General features: G+C 35.4%; 1 protein-coding gene across 1 annotated transcript in view; it reads left to right on the top strand.

Moving 5' to 3' along the window:
* Window positions 1-19,305, top strand: part of DNAH12 (dynein axonemal heavy chain 12) — a 69,863-nt gene that overhangs the window by 12,126 nt on the left and 38,432 nt on the right. The window contains exons 14-34 of the mRNA XM_059823567.1: window positions 1,365-1,499; window positions 2,480-2,673; window positions 3,570-3,810; window positions 4,391-4,576; window positions 4,943-5,143; window positions 6,237-6,431; window positions 6,570-6,691; window positions 6,826-7,108; window positions 7,726-7,845; window positions 8,237-8,393; window positions 8,624-8,796; window positions 10,274-10,426; window positions 10,841-11,080; window positions 12,244-12,489; window positions 12,786-12,905; window positions 13,607-13,716; window positions 15,238-15,421; window positions 16,571-16,711; window positions 17,596-17,679; window positions 17,763-17,951; window positions 18,636-18,755. Of these exons, the coding sequence (XP_059679550.1) occupies window positions 1,365-1,499; window positions 2,480-2,673; window positions 3,570-3,810; window positions 4,391-4,576; window positions 4,943-5,143; window positions 6,237-6,431; window positions 6,570-6,691; window positions 6,826-7,108; window positions 7,726-7,845; window positions 8,237-8,393; window positions 8,624-8,796; window positions 10,274-10,426; window positions 10,841-11,080; window positions 12,244-12,489; window positions 12,786-12,905; window positions 13,607-13,716; window positions 15,238-15,421; window positions 16,571-16,711; window positions 17,596-17,679; window positions 17,763-17,951; window positions 18,636-18,755 (3,594 nt within the window). The remainder of the gene's footprint in view (window positions 1-1,364; window positions 1,500-2,479; window positions 2,674-3,569; window positions 3,811-4,390; window positions 4,577-4,942; window positions 5,144-6,236; window positions 6,432-6,569; window positions 6,692-6,825; window positions 7,109-7,725; window positions 7,846-8,236; window positions 8,394-8,623; window positions 8,797-10,273; window positions 10,427-10,840; window positions 11,081-12,243; window positions 12,490-12,785; window positions 12,906-13,606; window positions 13,717-15,237; window positions 15,422-16,570; window positions 16,712-17,595; window positions 17,680-17,762; window positions 17,952-18,635; window positions 18,756-19,305) is intronic.

Genomic DNA, 19,305 nt, shown 5'->3' with positions numbered 1-19,305 from the left:
CTGGACAAGAAGTCATTTAGTTAAATGGATATTTTGTTCTGCCAATAAAAGAACAGTGGGAATTGTGGTTTTTAGGTAGCAATAATTAATAGAAAATATGCAACATCTAATTTTCTCTGTGTGACTGTAGATTACGTTCTTTTCTTCCATTTGTCTGTATTCATCTTGCTAGCATTCTTTCTCTCTGGCTGTGATACAGTAAGTCAAGCCTTTTGGTGTTCTCTTGCCTCTCTATAGTAATTTAGCGTAGATTTAAAAATTTCTTCTAAAAATGTTTAAGAACTAACAATTAACATTTTTTTTTAAATAAAAATACCAGTATCTTTTTAATATCACAATTGAGGATTTCTCTTTCACTGTCTTATTTAGATGTGAAGGAATATGTCCAAGGGTAGTAAATATGTCTCTGACTTAAAACATACCCAGCTTGGGAGACTGCTATGTCTGTAAAATATTTTGTTTGCATGTTATCATTCTTTTAATCCCAAAAAGTAAATGGGTAAAATTAATTTTCTACTTGTACACAGAGAGTCCATGATGCTTGTTCAAATTCTTTTTAATGAAAATGGTAGTACAGAGTGTGTCTGACTTAATGAGAGTCCCTCAGGACTATACCTCTCTGTAGCTGACTGTCTAGCAACGTGCATTGTGCTAGAGCTTGAGGACAAGAATAGTTTTACATCAAAAGTTTTTAAGATTCTTCATGTTTGCATTTTATACTCTCAGATATGAGTCCATTCTTGTTCTAGTGCAATAGGAAAAGCCTGGTTTCTCTTTTGGAGAAGTTCTGTTTGTCTGCTTCACAATTTTTGCATGGCAATAGGTATCCTTGTCTTAGGAGATCTCCTCTGCCTTGGTTGATTTCTTTGGTACCTTAGACATAACCCCCTCTGTGTGCAGACCCTGTGCTTTAGAGGAGTCTTATGTTCTAGAATTTCTGCCTTCTATAGCAGTAGCTACATGTGGGATAGCATTGGCTTTCAACAGCTGTAGACGTCCTCTTTTGGCAATGAAACACTGAATCCCAAAGATGAGAATCTCTCTATTTTTTTCTGTAATACTTTCCTATCTTTTGTCTGATTGCTGAAGGAGGCCTTTAAGGCTATCATAACTGCTATGATTATTGAGATAAGGGTTCCATGTTAACATATAGAGCTTGCACACACTTAAATGGGACATAGAGAAAGCAACTCCTGAAGAAATTTCAATTATTGTAAGGATAATAACTTATCTGTCTTGTTTATTTTCTGTCTGTTTGTGCTAAATGTTTAATTTAGATGGTACTATATATGATAATAATTGAAAGAACTTAAAACCACTTTTGTGTTGCTTTTTTACTGTTAAAAAAATCAATTGTTTTGTAGCTGATTGAACAGTATAAATGTAAAGGAGAGCAAGAACTAATACATAAATGTGAGAAACTGATGGTGGAATTAGACAAGCTGATGCGTTCTGTGACAGAGTTCGAAGAATACTCAGAACTGGATTGCATGCAACAGGTCTGATTAACGTTTAGTATAAAATGGGTAGAAATGTTTTGTATGTTTAATACACGGGTCATGGAAGAAACTTAGAATTAAAAGTAATAAGCTATTTTGACAAATGTGAACTAAAACGTTTATTATCCTCTTGCCACAATGAACAAACTCATAAAATGACCCCTGCCATCCGCCGCCTTTTTGTATTACATTGGCAATAACATTTGACTTAAAGGAAAGTTTACTATTAAGTTGTGCTTGAATTAGCTGATAAGTAATCCCAGCAAGGACTGAGATATTACAGTGAATTATTTTTTTACTCTAGTTTATATAGAGCATGCAATTCTGGCCCCAGTGACATTATTTGCAAATAACTTCAGTGGGATCAGAATTTCCTTCCCTGTTTTTGATATATTGAGGAACTGAACAAAAAAATAGCAGTTTAGAAAAAGTGGTAGCTATTTTGATTTCCCTCCCCCCTGCCCATGAACCTCAAAACTTCATTTTTCTGCTAATGAAGAGCAGACCACTGGCTCCAAAACTTTGCATATTGATAGAAGTATTTTATAATCACCAGAGCATGTCTTGCACTCTAATTGGAGGATACCATAATTGTGCTTAGTAATTTTGTTTTTTTAAAAACAAAGCACTTCAAAGCACAAAGCAGAAGTCCTAAGCTAATAAATCCCAGTTGCCCTTATGATATGTCAGGTACATAAAAACGTGTATGCCTGCCTCCTGGAACAGTGAATTTTAAAGCTCAAACATTTTGAAAATGGTTTTATACTCTTAATTTCAGTAATGATAAAATGAACTTTATTTTTCTTAGAGTTAATCTGGGTTCTTCACAGTTTATCTACTCAAGGATAAGACGACGGGTTTTTAACTCACGTTTTCTAAAATTTTAATACAAAGGCTTATTATATTTTGATACCTTATTCTGATAGCTGTTTAGAGCATAAATTAGTTATCTCTCAAGACATACAATTATTTGATTTCAGTATGTGGCTGACCTGAGGGTGTTACAGAAACGCATACAGGAGGCTGATGAAACAGTAGCTCTTATCAATAAAGAAGAGACTCTGCTCAGATGGAAACTGAGTGACTTCCCACTCCTCAACAATTTAAAAGTTGAGATTGAACCATATCAGAAACTCTTTAATCTTATACTGAAATGGCAACGAACAGAAAAAAGGTAATTCAGCTCTTGAAGCTAAATGAGGGAGAGCCGGAAAAATACTTAGGCTGGTTTTGTTCATGTCAGTTGTAGAATATGGCTTTGTTTTCTTATAAATATTTATTTGTTATTAGCAATCCAAGTATAATAGTAATATAACTTACATATCAGGGTTGTTATTTTTAATTCAGCCAGAAAAAATGTCAGGTTTTTTTTTATGTAATGCAAAGGAATATATCGCATACTGGTTTCTAACTGTATTGGTCATGCTGCTGAAGCCTAAAATAAGACAAACTCTATGAAGGAAATGCATTAGGAAGAAAAAATTTGGTTAGTTATGAGCCATTTTGTATACCAGGAAAGGAAGAAGTTCAATTAGAAAACTCACAATCTGTATGTAGTGAAAACTATTTTTAACTTAATGGCTGTCCAAAATGCCGTGTAGGTGTGCTCAAATGATTACATTGCTATCTGGTGGCTAGATCCTATCACAAAAACTGTAGTATGTCTGAGTCTAAATTAAGTGAGATTGTTTACCAGTTCCTGCACACTTTGGAAATTGTAATGTGATATGGCTAGAAAGTATGGATCTTTCTGAAAGTATAAAGGCCTAGCATATTTTGATGTCATATGTTGATCTCTATCCAGAGCTTAATTTAAATATTTCTCAACCCATGCAGTTACTTGGTTTCAGTATGTGACTGACTTAAGAGAGTTACACAAATACGCAGAAGAGTGTTACCAAGCCACCTTTAGTTGTGCATTAAAATTTTGCATAGAATGACAATAATTGGAAACAAGAGCTTTGATTTAATTAAAATAACTATTAATCTATGTCTCGTGTTGCAAAACAAAGTGTTAATTATTTGTGGACTATTTGTTATTCTGTTTTCTCACTTTGTGGTTTTTCTCAGATGGATGGATGGTACCTTTTTGGAACTAAATGGGGAGAGCATGGAGGCTGAGGTTGATGAATTTTTTAGAGAGATACACAAAGCATCAAGACTGTTCCAAGAAAAGCAGAAGAAAATTCAACAGGAGTGGAAAAAGACATCACAATGCAGAACTGTAGAAGAGAAGACAGAAGAAGAAACAAAGGCAAATCCAACTCTTAGAATGTGTTCTTCCATTCTGGAGCAGATTAAAGACTTTAAGGTAAGAAAAGGTGAGGGATATTAGTATTTGATGCTGAGAGACAAATGCTAAATTCAGCACTCAGTATAGATAGATGATGCAGTGTCAGAGACTCCTATTATTACAGAGAGCGAGCGAGCGAGCTCTGAATCACCGTTTCCAGATTGTACTGTCCCATTGATTTTAATAAAATTGGATTTTTGATATCTTTGTAGTTTTAAGAATGTGCATTGTTGAAGAGTGGACACATACAGAAGAAGAGTAATTTTTGAATGCAGAGAAATGTTTAAGGATGTAGTTGGGAATTTTGAAATGGGACTATATGTTAATGGAAGCCCAATTTAAAAACGTAGCTGAAAAATTGTTCCTTTTCCCTTTTCTGCTGAGGCTGTGCTTAATAGTTTTACATTTCTTCACTAATTTACTACAATTATTTACAAATTGAATGGATAACTGAATGGGTCCATCTGCACTTTTCAGAAAAGATTTTCATGTCACCAGCTACTGCAGCAGAATTTTGAATGCACATCAAAGATGATGAAAAAGTTACAAAATAATGCACATCACAGTTTTTACCTTATAAATGTTTTTCCGCAATTAGGAGAATATTCCCACTGTGACTATCTTTTGTAACCCTGGTATGAGAACTCGTCACTGGCAGCAGATGTCAAATATAGTAGGATATGATTTAACACCAGACTCTGGAACTACCCTGAGAAAAGTTTTAAAGCAGAATCTAGCCCCTTATTTGGAAGAGTTTGAAGCTCTAAGTGTAGGTGCAAGCAAGGTAAGCACAGAGATTTGATGGTGACAAATACAGCATCAGGTCTCTTGGTGATGGCTTTTATGGTTTACTAGAGTTTTTTGTCTTTGCCCTTATGCAACAAAAGAGATTTGGTGAGACTTCGGCCCATTAGATAATAACAGTGAGTGTGTAAATGTTTGTATCTCATGTTACATCATTAGTATTTCCTGAGTGTACTGCTTTCTGTGCAGTAGAAAATTATATACTAAGAAAAATAGTAACAAGAAGTTAATTTATGCTGTTAGAGCAAAACAGCTTTTTCAGCTGGATAAGCTTGTATATTGAATTAGTGAGCTGGAAAAAAATAATGCAGTGACTAAAATAAACTATTTTCTTTTTAAACTGTAGGAATTTTCGTTAGAGAAAGCAATGCATGCTATGATGGAAGCCTGGGGTTCAATTTCCTTCAATACAAGTGTGTATCGTGAGACTGGTATTCATATTCTGTCTGCGGTGGATGAGATTCAAGCTGTTCTCGATGATCAGGTTATGAAAACTCAAACAATGAGAGGATCAACTTTCATTAAACCATTTGACAAAGAAATCAGGGTACGATGAGTACTTTTTTACCATTTTTATTTGCAGGATAACTATAACGCAAGAGTATGCCAGTTGTATTACAGCTTTATTGTTTGACTTGTTAATGAAATGCTTCAATTGCTTTTTCAGCAAGATTCTTTTGAGTTCGTGTAAGTCCTACTTACATTATTTCTGTGTTCGAATTCCCTCTTCTGTTCAGATTCAAGTGCAACCAAGAGAATGTGATTATTTTTTTGCATATTTTGCAAAATCACTATTTCCATTAGAGTCTTTAACCTTGCTTCTTAATAACTGGAAATTATGTTTTTATTATTGTTAGTAAGACCATTTAGTGATTTAATCCTTGAGTTTTGGACTCAAATTTTGACCTATAGTGTTTTCGTCTGGGCGAGGAAAGTTCTTGAGGGCTGGGAGGTTTTTTAATTAGGCCTCAAAACAGTGATGGGATCGCTTTACACCTGCTTCTGTATTTTCAGGGTAGAGTAGTCTCTGTGGTGCTAACACCATGACTATTGGCAGAAGAGAAGCTGGTGAAATTGCTTTGCAGTTACCATCCCTAGTTCATTGTTGTTTTGTGTAGGAAACCTTCATGTTCAAGCAGGCTCAGTGAACATAGGTAGTATTTACCCTTTACAGGCAGCCTCTTCCAGAGTATTTGCCACTTTAGGGAGAGGATACTGGGCTGGCTGGATCCCTCCTGTGATCCCTCCTGTGGCCTTTCTGGTATTCTTGTGTCCCTGCTGTAATTCAGCTGCAAACCAAGAGCTCCTTGCTGTGGGGAGATGAAATAGAATTTGTCACTGGTAGCCTCCTGGGTATTACTTAACCATGAAGTTGTTAAAAGGTCATAGCACTAAAGTGATAACTGCATTTCCAGGTAAGTTAAACTTTCTGAACTGTGTCATCACAGAACTGCCGTCTGTGTACATGGAAGACCCTAAATACTCCTAAATATTTTTCTTTTATTTTGTTCACTGCTAGACATTTTTATTTTCTTCTTGGGAGCTAGAGAGTACCACAGTGTCTACCTTTCCTGTATTTATTCGCTCTAACATTATTTGTTTGTAAATATTAAGGTAACATTCTTTAAATATTTATTAAGGAGTGGGAAAATCGCTTAATTCAGATTCAGGAGATCATTGATGAATGGCTGAAAGTGCAAGCACAGTGGCTTTATTTGGAACCCATTTTTTCTTCTGAGGATATTATGCAACAGATGCCAGAAGATGGGCGTCTCTTTCAGACTGTGGATAGATACTGGAGGGATATTATGAAGCATTGTGCCAAAGACCCAAAGGTAAAGAAAATATACAGTACTAAAACGAACCAGTAGCTTATCTCTAGAACAAAGCCATGTTGTACATTATTTGAATAACTTCTGCTGTTTGAAGTATCTTATTTATAACTTACAGTTTGCATGTGTTTGTTGTTACAGGTTCTTGTTGCTACTTCCTTGGTAGGATTATTGGAGAAGCTTCAGAACTGTAACGAGCTTCTTGACAAAATCATGAAAGGGCTTAATGCTTATCTTGAGAAAAAACGTCTCCTTTTTCCCCGGTATGATGAGTTTTGGCTTTTTAAAAAACAAATATTCTGAATGTTTATTTCATTGTGAATAAGGTCAGCCTTTAAAGTAGCTTGATAATACAGTTGGCGCTTTTCTTTATTAATTTTTTCTAAATTTTTTTTAGCTTCTTTTTCTTGTCTAATGATGAAATGTTGGAGATCCTGTCAGAGACTAAGGATCCTCTCAGAGTTCAGCCTCACTTGAAGAAGTGTTTTGAAGGCATTGCTAAGCTACATTTCCTTCCCAGTTTGGATATTAAAGCAATGTATAGTTCTGAAGGCGAGCGTGTAGAACTGATTTCAACCATTTCTACTTCTGAAGCTCAAGGTGCCGTGGAGAAGTGGTTAATTCAAGTAGAAGATACTATGCTGAAGAGTATACATGATGTTATTGCTAGATCGAGAATGGTATGGGTTTTGTAATAATTTAGTAACGGTGGCACAAATAGACTTTTCTTTATTTTAAGGCTGTATCTTGCCTTCCTAAAATTCTTCCTGAACACAAGAGTTGATGAAGTTATGGGGCCAGGACCAAGTTAACATGCCTTGTATTTATAGGCTGGTGAAATAAGTAAGAGTTTAGTTTGAATAAGAATCAAGTTGTTTTCCTGTAACACTGGATATAAATTCTTCTAAAAGCTTGTATTTATAGGATATATCACCCGATGTAAGTAAATTATTCAGGTGTTTTTATTTAATTGCAAGTTAGAAATACAGCACTTGTGGTATGTTTGCTCCCTCCTAACAGAAGATCATTAGCCAGAAAATGTTTCTTTGTATGAAGTTAGCAAGTTGTGAATATTTACATAATATGGAAAGATAATTGCAAGAATCTTTAAGATTATTTGATAACGAATTGCAAATCTAAGGGGAAAAGAGCATTTAAAGTTTATTTGGACTTTGAAAATAGGAAAATAAAATTTTTAGCAAAGAACATTAATAGGATCACATTATATGCTTCTGTATTACATTATGATATATATTGCACTGATACTGTATTTGTATAGTGTATTTAACTCTTTCAGGCATATCTAGAGACTGAGAGAAAAAGATGGGTTCTGGAGTGGCCTGGACAAGTGGTATTGTGTGTGTCTCAAATGTTCTGGACAAGTGAGGTACATGAAGTTCTTTGCAGTGGACCAGAGGTACTTTGTAATGCATAATCTTTTAAAAAAATCTTTATTAATTTTTCATTTCAGCTAATGTATCTCACTTAATCAAATATTTTTCTACAATCAAAATAAAATTTGAAAAAGGATCAGCATGTGAGTTTAATTTACATGAATTTATGTACAGTGATTTATACCTTTGAATCAGGTACTTGAATATTCTTGTTTAGGGCAAGCATAGATTAAAATGTAACTTTGCAACATAAATGCATAACTGTGAATGAGAGAGGAGTTGGTGCAAAAACATGACAATGTAGAAGAATGGTTTAATAAGCAATCTCCATTAAGGTATTTGGTCAACATGAAGAAGTCTGGAACACTTGAAACTGTCATATAATCAGTTTCATAATTACCTTTTTTCTCCTAGGGTTTAAAGGATTATTATGATACGCTTCAGCTTCAACTTAACAATATTGTAGAGCTGGTAAGAGGAAAACTGTCGAAGCAAGCAAGGACTACGCTGGGTGCCTTGGTTACTATTGATGTTCATGCTAGAGACGTCCTCATGGAAATGATTGAAAGTGGTAATTATCTTTTAAAACATTTTTCTTCACATATGTCTTAATACATAGTTAATTAAAAATAGTTAACCAATCTGATTTTGCTGCCTAAAACAGTATTAAGATATGTATGTGAGTATTTGGATGTGAGCATCAATGTTAATAATTTCAAAGCTGTTTTAAATTTAAACCTAATAGAAAATCCAGTTCTCTAAAATGTCTTTTATGATTGCTTTCAATTCTGTGTTTATCAGGTGTGCAGAGTGAAACAGACTTTCAGTGGCTTGCACAACTACGATATTATTGGGAGTCTGAGAATGTTCGTGTCTGCATCATTAATTGCAATGTAAAATATGCCTATGAATACCTTGGAAACTCACCACGCCTTGTCATTACTCCTCTTACAGACAGGTGTTACCGCACCTTGGTATGATCTTCCACCAGTGCTACTAAGTACTGTATTTACTGTAGTATAGTATTTCTCACACTGTTTATTATGGCCATACTTTTAGGGCTTGCAGTTGCTGTCAGACTCTGGTATTTCTGTTAAAATGAGGTGTTCAAAGACTGTAATTTCTATAGGATATTGAACACGAAACTGACTTACAACAAAAAATCTGGATAGCCCACCAATGTGACTGAAACATTAGTGAATTGTTCTGTTGTGAATGTATTTTTTTAAAATACAAACAGAAAAAAAAGCCCAGTATTTTTATTGCTGTCTAGATTACGAGAACACAAAATCCTTTTCTGATGTTCTGTGGTTGCTGAATAAAGTGGAGAAGGATCCTCTTGTGATTGTATTGTTCCTAAGACTAGTACAACATTTTGGCAACTTCTTAGTATCCCTGCTCTTGTTAGAGATGTTTATTATTGTACTGGTCTATCCTCAACTAACCTGACAACTGCAGGTTACCAAAATCATCTCAGATATGGCTTTTCAGACTATCATTTACTGCAGTTTATTTGGCTGGAGTATGGTTTCAAGTTTTACTAGGCACCCATCCTCTATCTGTTCTAAGACAGTAATTTTCATGCTGTGGACACGACCTAACCACAAATTCCGTAGGGTATAAGAAAGAAAAGGTCTGAAAAGACCTGACTGATGCATCTGAAGATATTTTTTCGCCCTCTTTGTAGCTTCAATTTTTATGATATGGTTGTAGCTGATGCTTGGTACCTATTTGTCAAAACATGAAGGTACATTGGTGTGAGAAGGTGATGCAGCTGGTAGTCTGTTTCTTTTTTAAGCTAACAGACCTTGAATCTTGGAGCAAAGCAGTTGGAAGCCTGGCACTCTGGCAAATGGAAATCTCGTCCTTTGCCCACCAAGTTCTTAATACAGTATTCCCAGTACTTGTCAATGTAGATGTAGCCCTGTAACTGTGGATTGGAAGCCAAATACATCTGAGTTTTTGTTGAGAGTCTGCAACTCTATTTTTTTCCTTCAGCTTCAATGGAATATAGGAGAGAATATGCAATGGTCAATGGAATACACATGCAACAAAGGGCGATGGTGTGGGAAAGTAAAACAAAAGAAGGAAAAAAGTGTGTTAAAGGAGAAATAGAGATAGAAGAGAATAGCAACCAAGTAATTGCATCAAATTTAATTGGAAAGATGTATCTAAGCAAGAACTGAAAGATTGGGTCCAATAAAGTTTGAGTACCTAATCATGGTCATGATGATAATAAAACTAAACTCTCTGTTAGGGTCAAAATTAAATTCTCTTGTATATATTTTCAAGCTGTAAGTTTCAGTTTATTTTTAATTAGTATAACCATTGTATCTTAGATCCAATGACTGTATGCAACTATCTAGTGCAATTTAATTTAACATTTTCATTCAGAATAATTTCATATGAATGAAGTACTAATAATTTCTGTAAACTATTTCTGTTTCTTAGATTGGAGCCTTTTATTTAAACCTCGGTGGTGCCCCAGAGGGTCCAGCAGGGACAGGTAAAACAGAGACCACCAAAGATTTGGCTAAAGCTCTTGCTGTTCAGTGTGTTGTCTTCAACTGCTCTGATGGCCTCGATTACCTGGCAATGGGAAAGGTAAATAGAAAATACATTTATTTTGTATTCTATTTTTTAGGATTAAAATTGTAGGGTCCCTACTTTGCAGAGACACTTAAATCAATGTGTGGCACCTGTGGTCTGCTACCCTTGGACACTATATACTGGTCTCTACATATGTTTAATTTTCTGTGCTTTACGAAGTCCTGTTAAGTTGCTAATTAAAACATGAAAGAAACAAGAGTTAACAGGATCAGGATCTTCTGATTTAGCTTTCTTTAAAATCAAGAAAAGACTCTGATCTTCAGTACATCACTGATCTTTGCTCTAAACAGGTTTAGGTATTATTACCATAATTGTATCTTTCATGTAACTCAACTTCTAACACTTAGTTTCTTTTGAATCTTCTAAGATTCTGTTAGCGATATTATTGCTATCTTTCTTCATCTGCAGTTTTTCAAGGGTTTGGCTTCATCAGGTGCATGGGCATGTTTTGATGAATTCAATCGCATTGAACTGGAAGTACTGTCTGTTGTGGCACAGCAGATCCTTTGCATCCAGAGAGCCATACAGATAAAGCTAGAAACATTTGTTTTTGAAGGAACTGAACTGAAGCTTAACCCCAACTGTTTTGTAGCTATTACTATGAATCCAGGTTATGCAGGACGTTCTGAACTTCCAGATAATCTGAAGGTAAAATAATAAAATATATGTTTCTGCTTAAGAATGAATTTATCAAAAAAAATTGAGGGACATGTGTATTGCTGGTATTAATTCAGATTGTACCACCTGGAATATAAACATATACTTGTTATATAATGACAAATACTAAGCCTCTTTTTTTTTTTTTTTCCCCTTCCTAAGTACTTTGTTCTTTTTGAAGGAATTGGATACATTTTTTAATTTTCTTGTGTGTATTAGTGTTTTTCATTATTATTTTTCCAGGCCAAAGGCTGTAATGCTGTAGCAAGTAAACTGGCAAGTGTCAGGCTGTGGGTAGATTGTAAGATCTGGATGTTAACTTTTTTAAGATGGAGGGGTATGCTGGAAAAAATGCTTTAAGAAAGTATTTTTACATTGCATTTATTGTAGTCTTATTTAAAAGAGGTGTTAGCGAACTACACTTAATACATGTAATGAATTTTCTTAGATTACCTGATTAAATAAAATCTTTGAGATTATTGTTTTGACTAGATTAGCTGTTTCATTGAGGAGGCTCAGCTTTAGCAAAGTAATCTGGAGCCTTTTGGAACAGCATCTGCTCCTTAAGACTAAACGTGGCACAGAGCTACTGGGCCAGACCTAGTTGTCTCAGTGGGAACTATACTGTGAATGCTAACTTAAAGCAGAGTTAATGCAGCATGAGGAGTGTACCAACTGCAGATTACTTAAAGTAAGTGAGTTCTTTCACCTGCTATGTACAACACCTTGCTTCACTTACTGCTGTGTTGGATGTATCAGTGTAAGGGGCAGACTGCATTCCTGAGACAGTGATGAGGGAAAAGAGCTGGGAGACACAGTATCTTTTCTGCACTGGATTGTACATTGAGATGGATCTTGATGGCAACTTGCTTATGGTAGCTTTCCGGTGAGTCATAAGCTGCAAACATTTGTAATTCTTCTATTTCATTGGCTCCCAAATGTTCTACAGGTCACTGCTTGCCAGTGTAACTGTTCCAAATGATCGACAGCTTACCTAATCATACCAAGCAGTACTTAATTTAAAATGCTGTTACTGTTTTCAGTTAGAAATGCTGTGATGGGATGAATACTGGTCCATCACCTGCAAAAGTTCCTAATTACTTTCCATTTGTCACTTAATTATTTAAGGATATTTCTTTGGATATGTATTTCAGGTTCTTTTCCGAACAGTAGCCATGATGGTTCCTAACTATACTCTGATAGCAGAAATTTCGCTCTATTCATACGGATTTTTGAATGCTAAGTCACTGTCAGTGAAGATAGTAATGACCTACAGGCTTTGTTCAGAACAGCTTTCCTCTCAGTATCACTATGACTATGGTATGCGAGCAGTTAAAGCTGTGCTGGTGGCTGCTGGGAATCTAAAATTGAAATTTCCTATGGAAGATGAAGATATATTGGTGAGTTGCTGAGGGAATAATTCTTAAGGAATTTCACAGATGCACGCTGTTCTGAGTTCTGAAGGCAGTTCCACTGTTTTGTCACATTGCTGCTTTACGTTTCTTATTTTGTGAAACAAAGATAATAAAATACTTGCTGTGCTTTCCAGTGCTATTCTGATGATTGCACAGTTGTGCTTAACTGCTTGTCAAAGGCACCATTTAATTAATTAAGATTAATTACCTATTAGATAATTTTAATTGCTAAACAGTTTATTTTGTGTTTTTAAGACGAACAGTATATTTGTTTCCTCTAGCTTCTTAGATCAATTAAGGATGTGAATGAGCCCAAATTTTTGTCACATGATATACCTCTGTTCATGGGTATAACTAGTGATTTATTTCCTGGAATCAAGCTTCCCAATGCAGACTACAATGTAAGTACACTTGTAATTTTTTCTTGCTCACAATCATTGTGGGTTGCTTTGCTGTGTTTTGTTTCTAACCAAGTGTAATTAATACAGTAATTTGTGAGTTATTGCAAGATGAGGAAAATTGCTGAATGTTTGTAATGAAACTTAGTACCAAAGAAAATTCTTCTATCTGTTCTGAGTATAATCCACATCTGAGTTCCCTTACATCTGGAAGGGTTGTGTAAGGCATCCTACAGATCGGAAATTGACCTGCAGATTTACCTAATTTTAGGGTCTTTTGCTGATTTCTTTCCTAATTTTTGGACATAATTAAGTGAGATTAAGCTTTGTGTTTGTATTTTCTTTTGTTTATAGCAACAATTAAAGCATAGCTCCTTTGTAGGAGGATGGTTGGGAAGAAGATGAGCAAGTTGGAGTCTTGTTAAAACCATATTGTTCCAAAGCACACTGTTGGTTTCCCATTGGTGATATGCCTTCTCAAGATAAAAATTGTAGTTAACTCCTGTTCTAGCACATGAAGTACGGAAGTTGATCCCCCCCCCCGCCCCCCGCCCGCCAAGGATGTTTGCTATGTTCTGACTAATAGTATTTCAGTTATTAATTAATTTGAAACCCTTAATGATGAGCATAAACTGTTCTAATGTAGTCCAAGACAGTAATTTAAATTGTAGCAGTGATAAGATTATGATCTGTTTTGATTTTAGGATTTTCTGGAATGTGCCAGCGAATGTTGCATTCGACATAATGTCCAACCTGTAAAAGCTTTTCTAGAGAAAATGATACAGACATATGAAATGATGATTGTTAGACATGGGTAAGATTCTCATTACTGTTTCACAAGCAGTATTTGTTGTAATTTTGGCTTATAGCATAGTGTTTATTTATATCAAGTATAAAAGATCTTAAGGGTCGCAAAATGTTTCTATTTGTATGGGAACAGTTGACCACCAATACTGCTTTTATATCTCAAAAATTCTTGTGAATGTATGGGGAATTGTACTACTCTTGATATCAGAAGTAGCCTCACCTGTATAATGATTTTAGGTACGGATATAAGTATGGTGATAAAAGTTTGTCTATATTTGAAACAAAAAAGTTGGTACCGAGCCTGCGATCGGGACGGTTTTCCGAGATGAATAACTCAATAACAACTAGTTTGTTATTAAGCAGGCATTCTTTAATACAGCGCTGGGCAGCACTGGGGATTGGTCCGCCACGAGTGCTCCAATGGGTTAGCAAAGCACCTCAGTTCATATACAGAAAAATCATACGTATTCATCAGATTTCTAAAAAGGGCGGTCTTATGTGAATGAGTTCCCAGAATTCATTTGCATAGTCCGAGCATGCGCAGTAAAATTAGGGTTAGGGTCTTTTCACCCTCTGGTGGTCATTCATAGTCTTCCTCACACTGTCCGCTAGTTGAACTTCGGGCTTCCTTTGTCCATACATGGTCATGGAATGGCTCATCCATCCTTTGGCCTCGGAATGTTACAAAAAGGTCAGTTTGAACTAGTTCTTCGGCGTTTATCTTGACACAAACGTCCTGAGTCCCTGTTACCAATGATGTACTCAGGAGGCATAATGAGCTACCTCAAGGCCCGTTTGATCTTGTCAGGAAGGGAGTTACACGTCTTGAAACATCCTATTGTCAACTCTGCTCAGCAAATAACTAAAACTAAGCAAGTAAAACTTCTATGTATCACAGCAGGGTCTCAGGCAGTGACTGTCAGTGATTTAACCCTTCATTCAATTGAAATATTAGTTATCAGATCTCTGCCATTTTATTCCTAGCTTTTATTACTGAATAGCAACTGTGTGGAGAAAATATATATACTATGTCATTAGCCATATGATTGTTAATATTCAGCTCATTAATTAATCTTTTTAGTGCAACATTGTTATAGTCGCATCCCTCTGCTGGGTGACTAAAAAAGTTATTTTGAAATGTGGGCAAAGATAGTTTGATTTGGGGGGGGGGGAGTACATGTTCCTACTGTTTGTGCTGTTCCAGAACTCTGTTATAAACTCTGTCTAGACTGAAAAGAAACTAGAAAGTCATCTTTGATTCAGCAAATAAATGAACTCGTGTGGTGGTGAATCTATGTTTTAGAGGCCAACTTGTGTACAGAGGCTGTGCAATCAGATTTGCAAAAATACTGGTTTTGCCTAAATGATGTTTCGTATATACAAACCAGATTTACTTGCTCTGCTTTTTGATAATTAGGTGAAAATTGGCTTTAAGCATATGAATGATGCTGTTGGCCTTCATGTGGTCTGTAACAGTCTAAGTTGCAAGACAGATTTATTAATAGCATTTTTTTTTCCCATCTAACAGCTTTATGCTGATAGGGGAATCTTTTTCTGGGAAGACCAAAGTTCTACATGTGTTGGCAGATACGCTGTCTCTTATGAAAGAGCGTGGTTATGGTGAAGAAGAAAAAGTAATTTTTAGAACTGTGAATCCAAAATCAATCACTATGGGTCAACTTTTTGGGCAGTTTGATATGGTATCCCATGAGGTAATGTATGTTTTAAAAATAGTGTATAGCAATTGCCCACCTTTATCTGTTTCTTTCTCTCACCTGCTGTGGCTTTCATGGGGTTTGTATGAGTGCACTTCTGTAAGTGTGTTCTAACTTCAGGTTAACTCATGGTGTCATTCCACAGTTGTTTTCAGGGGCAGGAAAGGCAGTTTACAAAGCTTCTGCTTCTGGTTTTTAGGTCCAAATTCCAGACAGCATTTCTTCATCTGTTCCCTGGACTCCAGACTGTGTTTATAGGGCTGTGCTATAAATTAAATTACTTGTTTGGTTTTAAGAAAAAAGTAGTAAACATACCAGTATGGGTGCAAGACTAGGAGCTAATAATCTGGTCTGGTTTTTCTGCTTTGTAGTATTTCTAGTGCTTTCTTTCCCTCCCCCCCCACCTTTTCCTGTATATTAGACCTCCATTATTCTGGATAGTAAACCGTTGAATTCATATTTTTATAATTTTAAACACAGATGAGAACACAGTTCTAGGTTTTATTTTAACTAATACTTTTATGGCTTGTTTTAAATTAGTGTGGGGAAAAAAAGAAAAAAGTAGTACCAAGTGTGTATGCAGTTACGTAGGTTTAAATACGCAAAAAAAAGCAATACCATTCTGAGGGCCGTTGTCATAATACAGTTGCATCCATGCTAGGAAATCATATCAAATTTAACTGTATTCATGTCTCTGTCATTTCCTAACCAGTATAATTGAAGTAATGCAAAAACTATCTAGAAAAACTTAGGAACTCATGGGATCCCAAGTGTGAAACTTAAGTTTGGAGAAGAAGCAATATGAAGAAGTGAATGTGAAATAGTGAAACTTAGGGTGACTTTGGAGAGAAACAGATGCAAGATGGAGCAGAAGCACTTCTAAGTTTCTGTAAATTGAATTGCCAGTCTTCTGTTTGTTACAGTATTTTTTGGAAGTGAACCTCCCCCCCCATTTTAAAATTTGCTTGTATTGTGTGACCCTCAGTGAAATGGCAAAGTTCTGTTCTGCTCCCTGCAGAACAATAGAAGAATAATTAAAAGAGAGGAGTAATGAAAAGGAAATGGAAGGTTTTTCTGTAACTTGCGGTTTAAATTGAGCTATGTATCCTATGTCTTACACTTCATTCCTATGTTCTCCCCCTCTAGTGGACAGATGGTATAATTGCTAATACCTTCAGAGAATTTGCATTATCTGAGACTCCTGAACGCAAATGGGTTATCTTTGATGGCCCAATTGATACTCTGTGGATAGAAAGCATGAACACAGTTCTGGATGACAACAAAAAGGTATCTGTCAGTGGAAATAAAAACATAAATAAAATAATGTGACATTTTGAAAATATTCTTCTACATATAAAACCACAAATGCAAACAGCAGTGCCTAGTATTTGAAAAGAGCAAGTGCAGGGTGGCTTTGGTAACAAGTTGTAAGCTTTTTTACTTTATTGGAATCATAATCACAGAATCAACTCATTGCTGTAAGACATTAAATGTGTAGTATTTCCTTAATGTCCTATTGTAAGTTTGTAACATAAATAATTAAAATTTAAATTTAAAAAATTACATTTAATTATATTTAATGTAAATCTCACATTTTCAAAACTTGCAGAAACTTAGGCACTTACATTTAAAGACAATCCCAAGACACACAGAGTTGTATTTTCAAAATTAATGACTTCTGAAGTCAAAGTTGTAACCGTACAGCACTTCTGAAAATGGGCCTTAGGAATCTCAAAGTGAATATAAAAATTAGAGATGACATTTTAAGTTTAAGTTCTGGATGATAGTGTGTCAAAATGCTCAAAATGGACTTTTAATAAGTAGGAATGGTGGGTCTCCAGCTCGAATGCGTCAGTATTAGCAACAGTAGCAGCTGATATCCTTTCTGCTTGCTGTCTTGTCTTTACCCTGTCATACGCAAGATTGATAGTTACCTGTAACAAACCTACTGGTAGGATAATGTGGAGTACTGTGGTTTAAGTGAAGAATTTATTTAAAGCTTGAAAAATATAATTATTGCTCCAAGTGATTAAACATTTTATGTGGATGACCTTGCCTTTGCTTATACTTGATTTTGCTGATTTTCATATAGAACTCCTGTGACAGGAAGCGTAATTTACAACGAATTTTTTTTTTCCAATCTTGCTTATGATTTTATTTTTTTATTAAAGCTGTGTTTGATGAGTGGGGAAATCATCCAAATGTCCCTTCAGATGAATCTTATTTTTGAAACAATGGATCTTTCCCAGGCATCAGTAAGTTTTGTATTTAATGAAAACATAAACCAAAATTCAGTATATTAAATGTATAATAAAATGAGTTTACAATTTTTCCTTAGCCTGCTACAGTCAGTCGTTGTGGTATGATTTATCTGGAATCTTCTCAACTGGGCTGGAGGCCACTTGTTACCTCTTGGTTGAGTAAACTGCCTGAACCCCTTAACTTAAAGGGACATCAAGATCTTCTGCAGGGGCTTTTTGATTGGTTAATACCATCAGCATTAAGACTTCGTCAGAAACAGTGCAAGGTATTTTTTGCCATTTTTTCCTGCAGTAGCTAGGTGGCCATTTCCGTTCTGTTACCCTTGGTAGGGAGGGACTGTTCTCTCATGACAAGCACAATTAGAAAGAATATGCAGCAGCCTCCTGTTATTTTGAGAAGGGCAACTCTTAGGTCCGGTTTGGGAAGTTAAAAAATGAGAGTGTTACGTAAGACTTGTAAGTTGATCATAGTTTTCACCTTGTTCTTTTCAAAAGTAAAGTGACTATTTAAAGCACTGGGTGGAAAGTCTTCCCAAGAGAATTGTGTACATTTTTATTTTTTTTTCTTTAAAGGTGTCATGTTGAATAGGGAAGTACTTTTTTTAAGCGTTAGGGGAAACGCACATGTAGTTCCTTGCAATCTCTGTGTGATATAGTGCTTAGGCTTTTGCTCATGTATTGCTGTAGTTATTTCAATGGGGATTTTTTGTTTTAAGATGTATGATTGTAGTGAACACATGATAGCTGTGAACATGGTTAACAAGTTAAATGTCTTGACATTTCAAGGATAGAGGAGGGCAAATGATCTTTTGAATAAAAACCAGTGTAAACCTTGCCTTCAAATATTTGTTCAGAATTAGCTAATTATGTAATTATTTTAGTATTTTAGCTCCAAAAGATAAACTAACTGAACGCATAAAGTATAATACTTATCCTTTTATATCTCTTAGGAACTGGTACCTACAAGCAATGCCAATGTTGTAGTAGCTCTTACACGGCTTTTTGAAATGTTGATTTGTCAAACTGTACAAGAAGATCCCACCAACAGAAACATCCGTGCATGGATTATGGTTGGCTTTTTAAACCTGTAGAAAAATGTATACCTGTTTCTGCATACACCGGTCTTCAAAAATAATTGGACTCATCAAAACAACTTTAATTTAGGATAAGAGACATGCGAAACAATTTCACTACCTCCTTGCTCCCTCCCCCCAAACTTTAGAAATGCCCAGATGAGACACAAGTCTTAGAAATAACGCATATGATTAATTAATTATCTTACTATTTTTCCAATTAACTGGAATAAACAGTGTTTTTGATAAATGTACTTTTTAACTAACCAAGTAATTAGCTAAAGCAAAGTGTCTTGTTTCCCTTAAAGGAAACGTGTTCACATAATACTGATTGGCTTGTTTGAGCAAAGTTTTCTTGAAGAGTGTTTTCTGAGCGTTATATTAGTTGGATGCTCTGTCTGACCTTATACGACTGTTCTTATGAAAAACTGAAGAAAACAGAATGTAAAAGTATTTATTTAAAATTGAATTAGAAAATTCCTAGATCCTGGTTTGCAATTAGAAAATCCACAAGACCACGTGATTGAACTCTTCTCAGTCTTTGTCA

This window comes from Gavia stellata, chromosome 12 (genome assembly GCF_030936135.1).
Source record: "Gavia stellata isolate bGavSte3 chromosome 12, bGavSte3.hap2, whole genome shotgun sequence".
Lineage (NCBI taxonomy): Eukaryota > Metazoa > Chordata > Aves > Gaviiformes > Gaviidae > Gavia > Gavia stellata.
The sequence above is the reverse complement of the archived record's forward strand: the minus strand, read 5'-3'. Positions and strand labels throughout refer to the sequence as shown.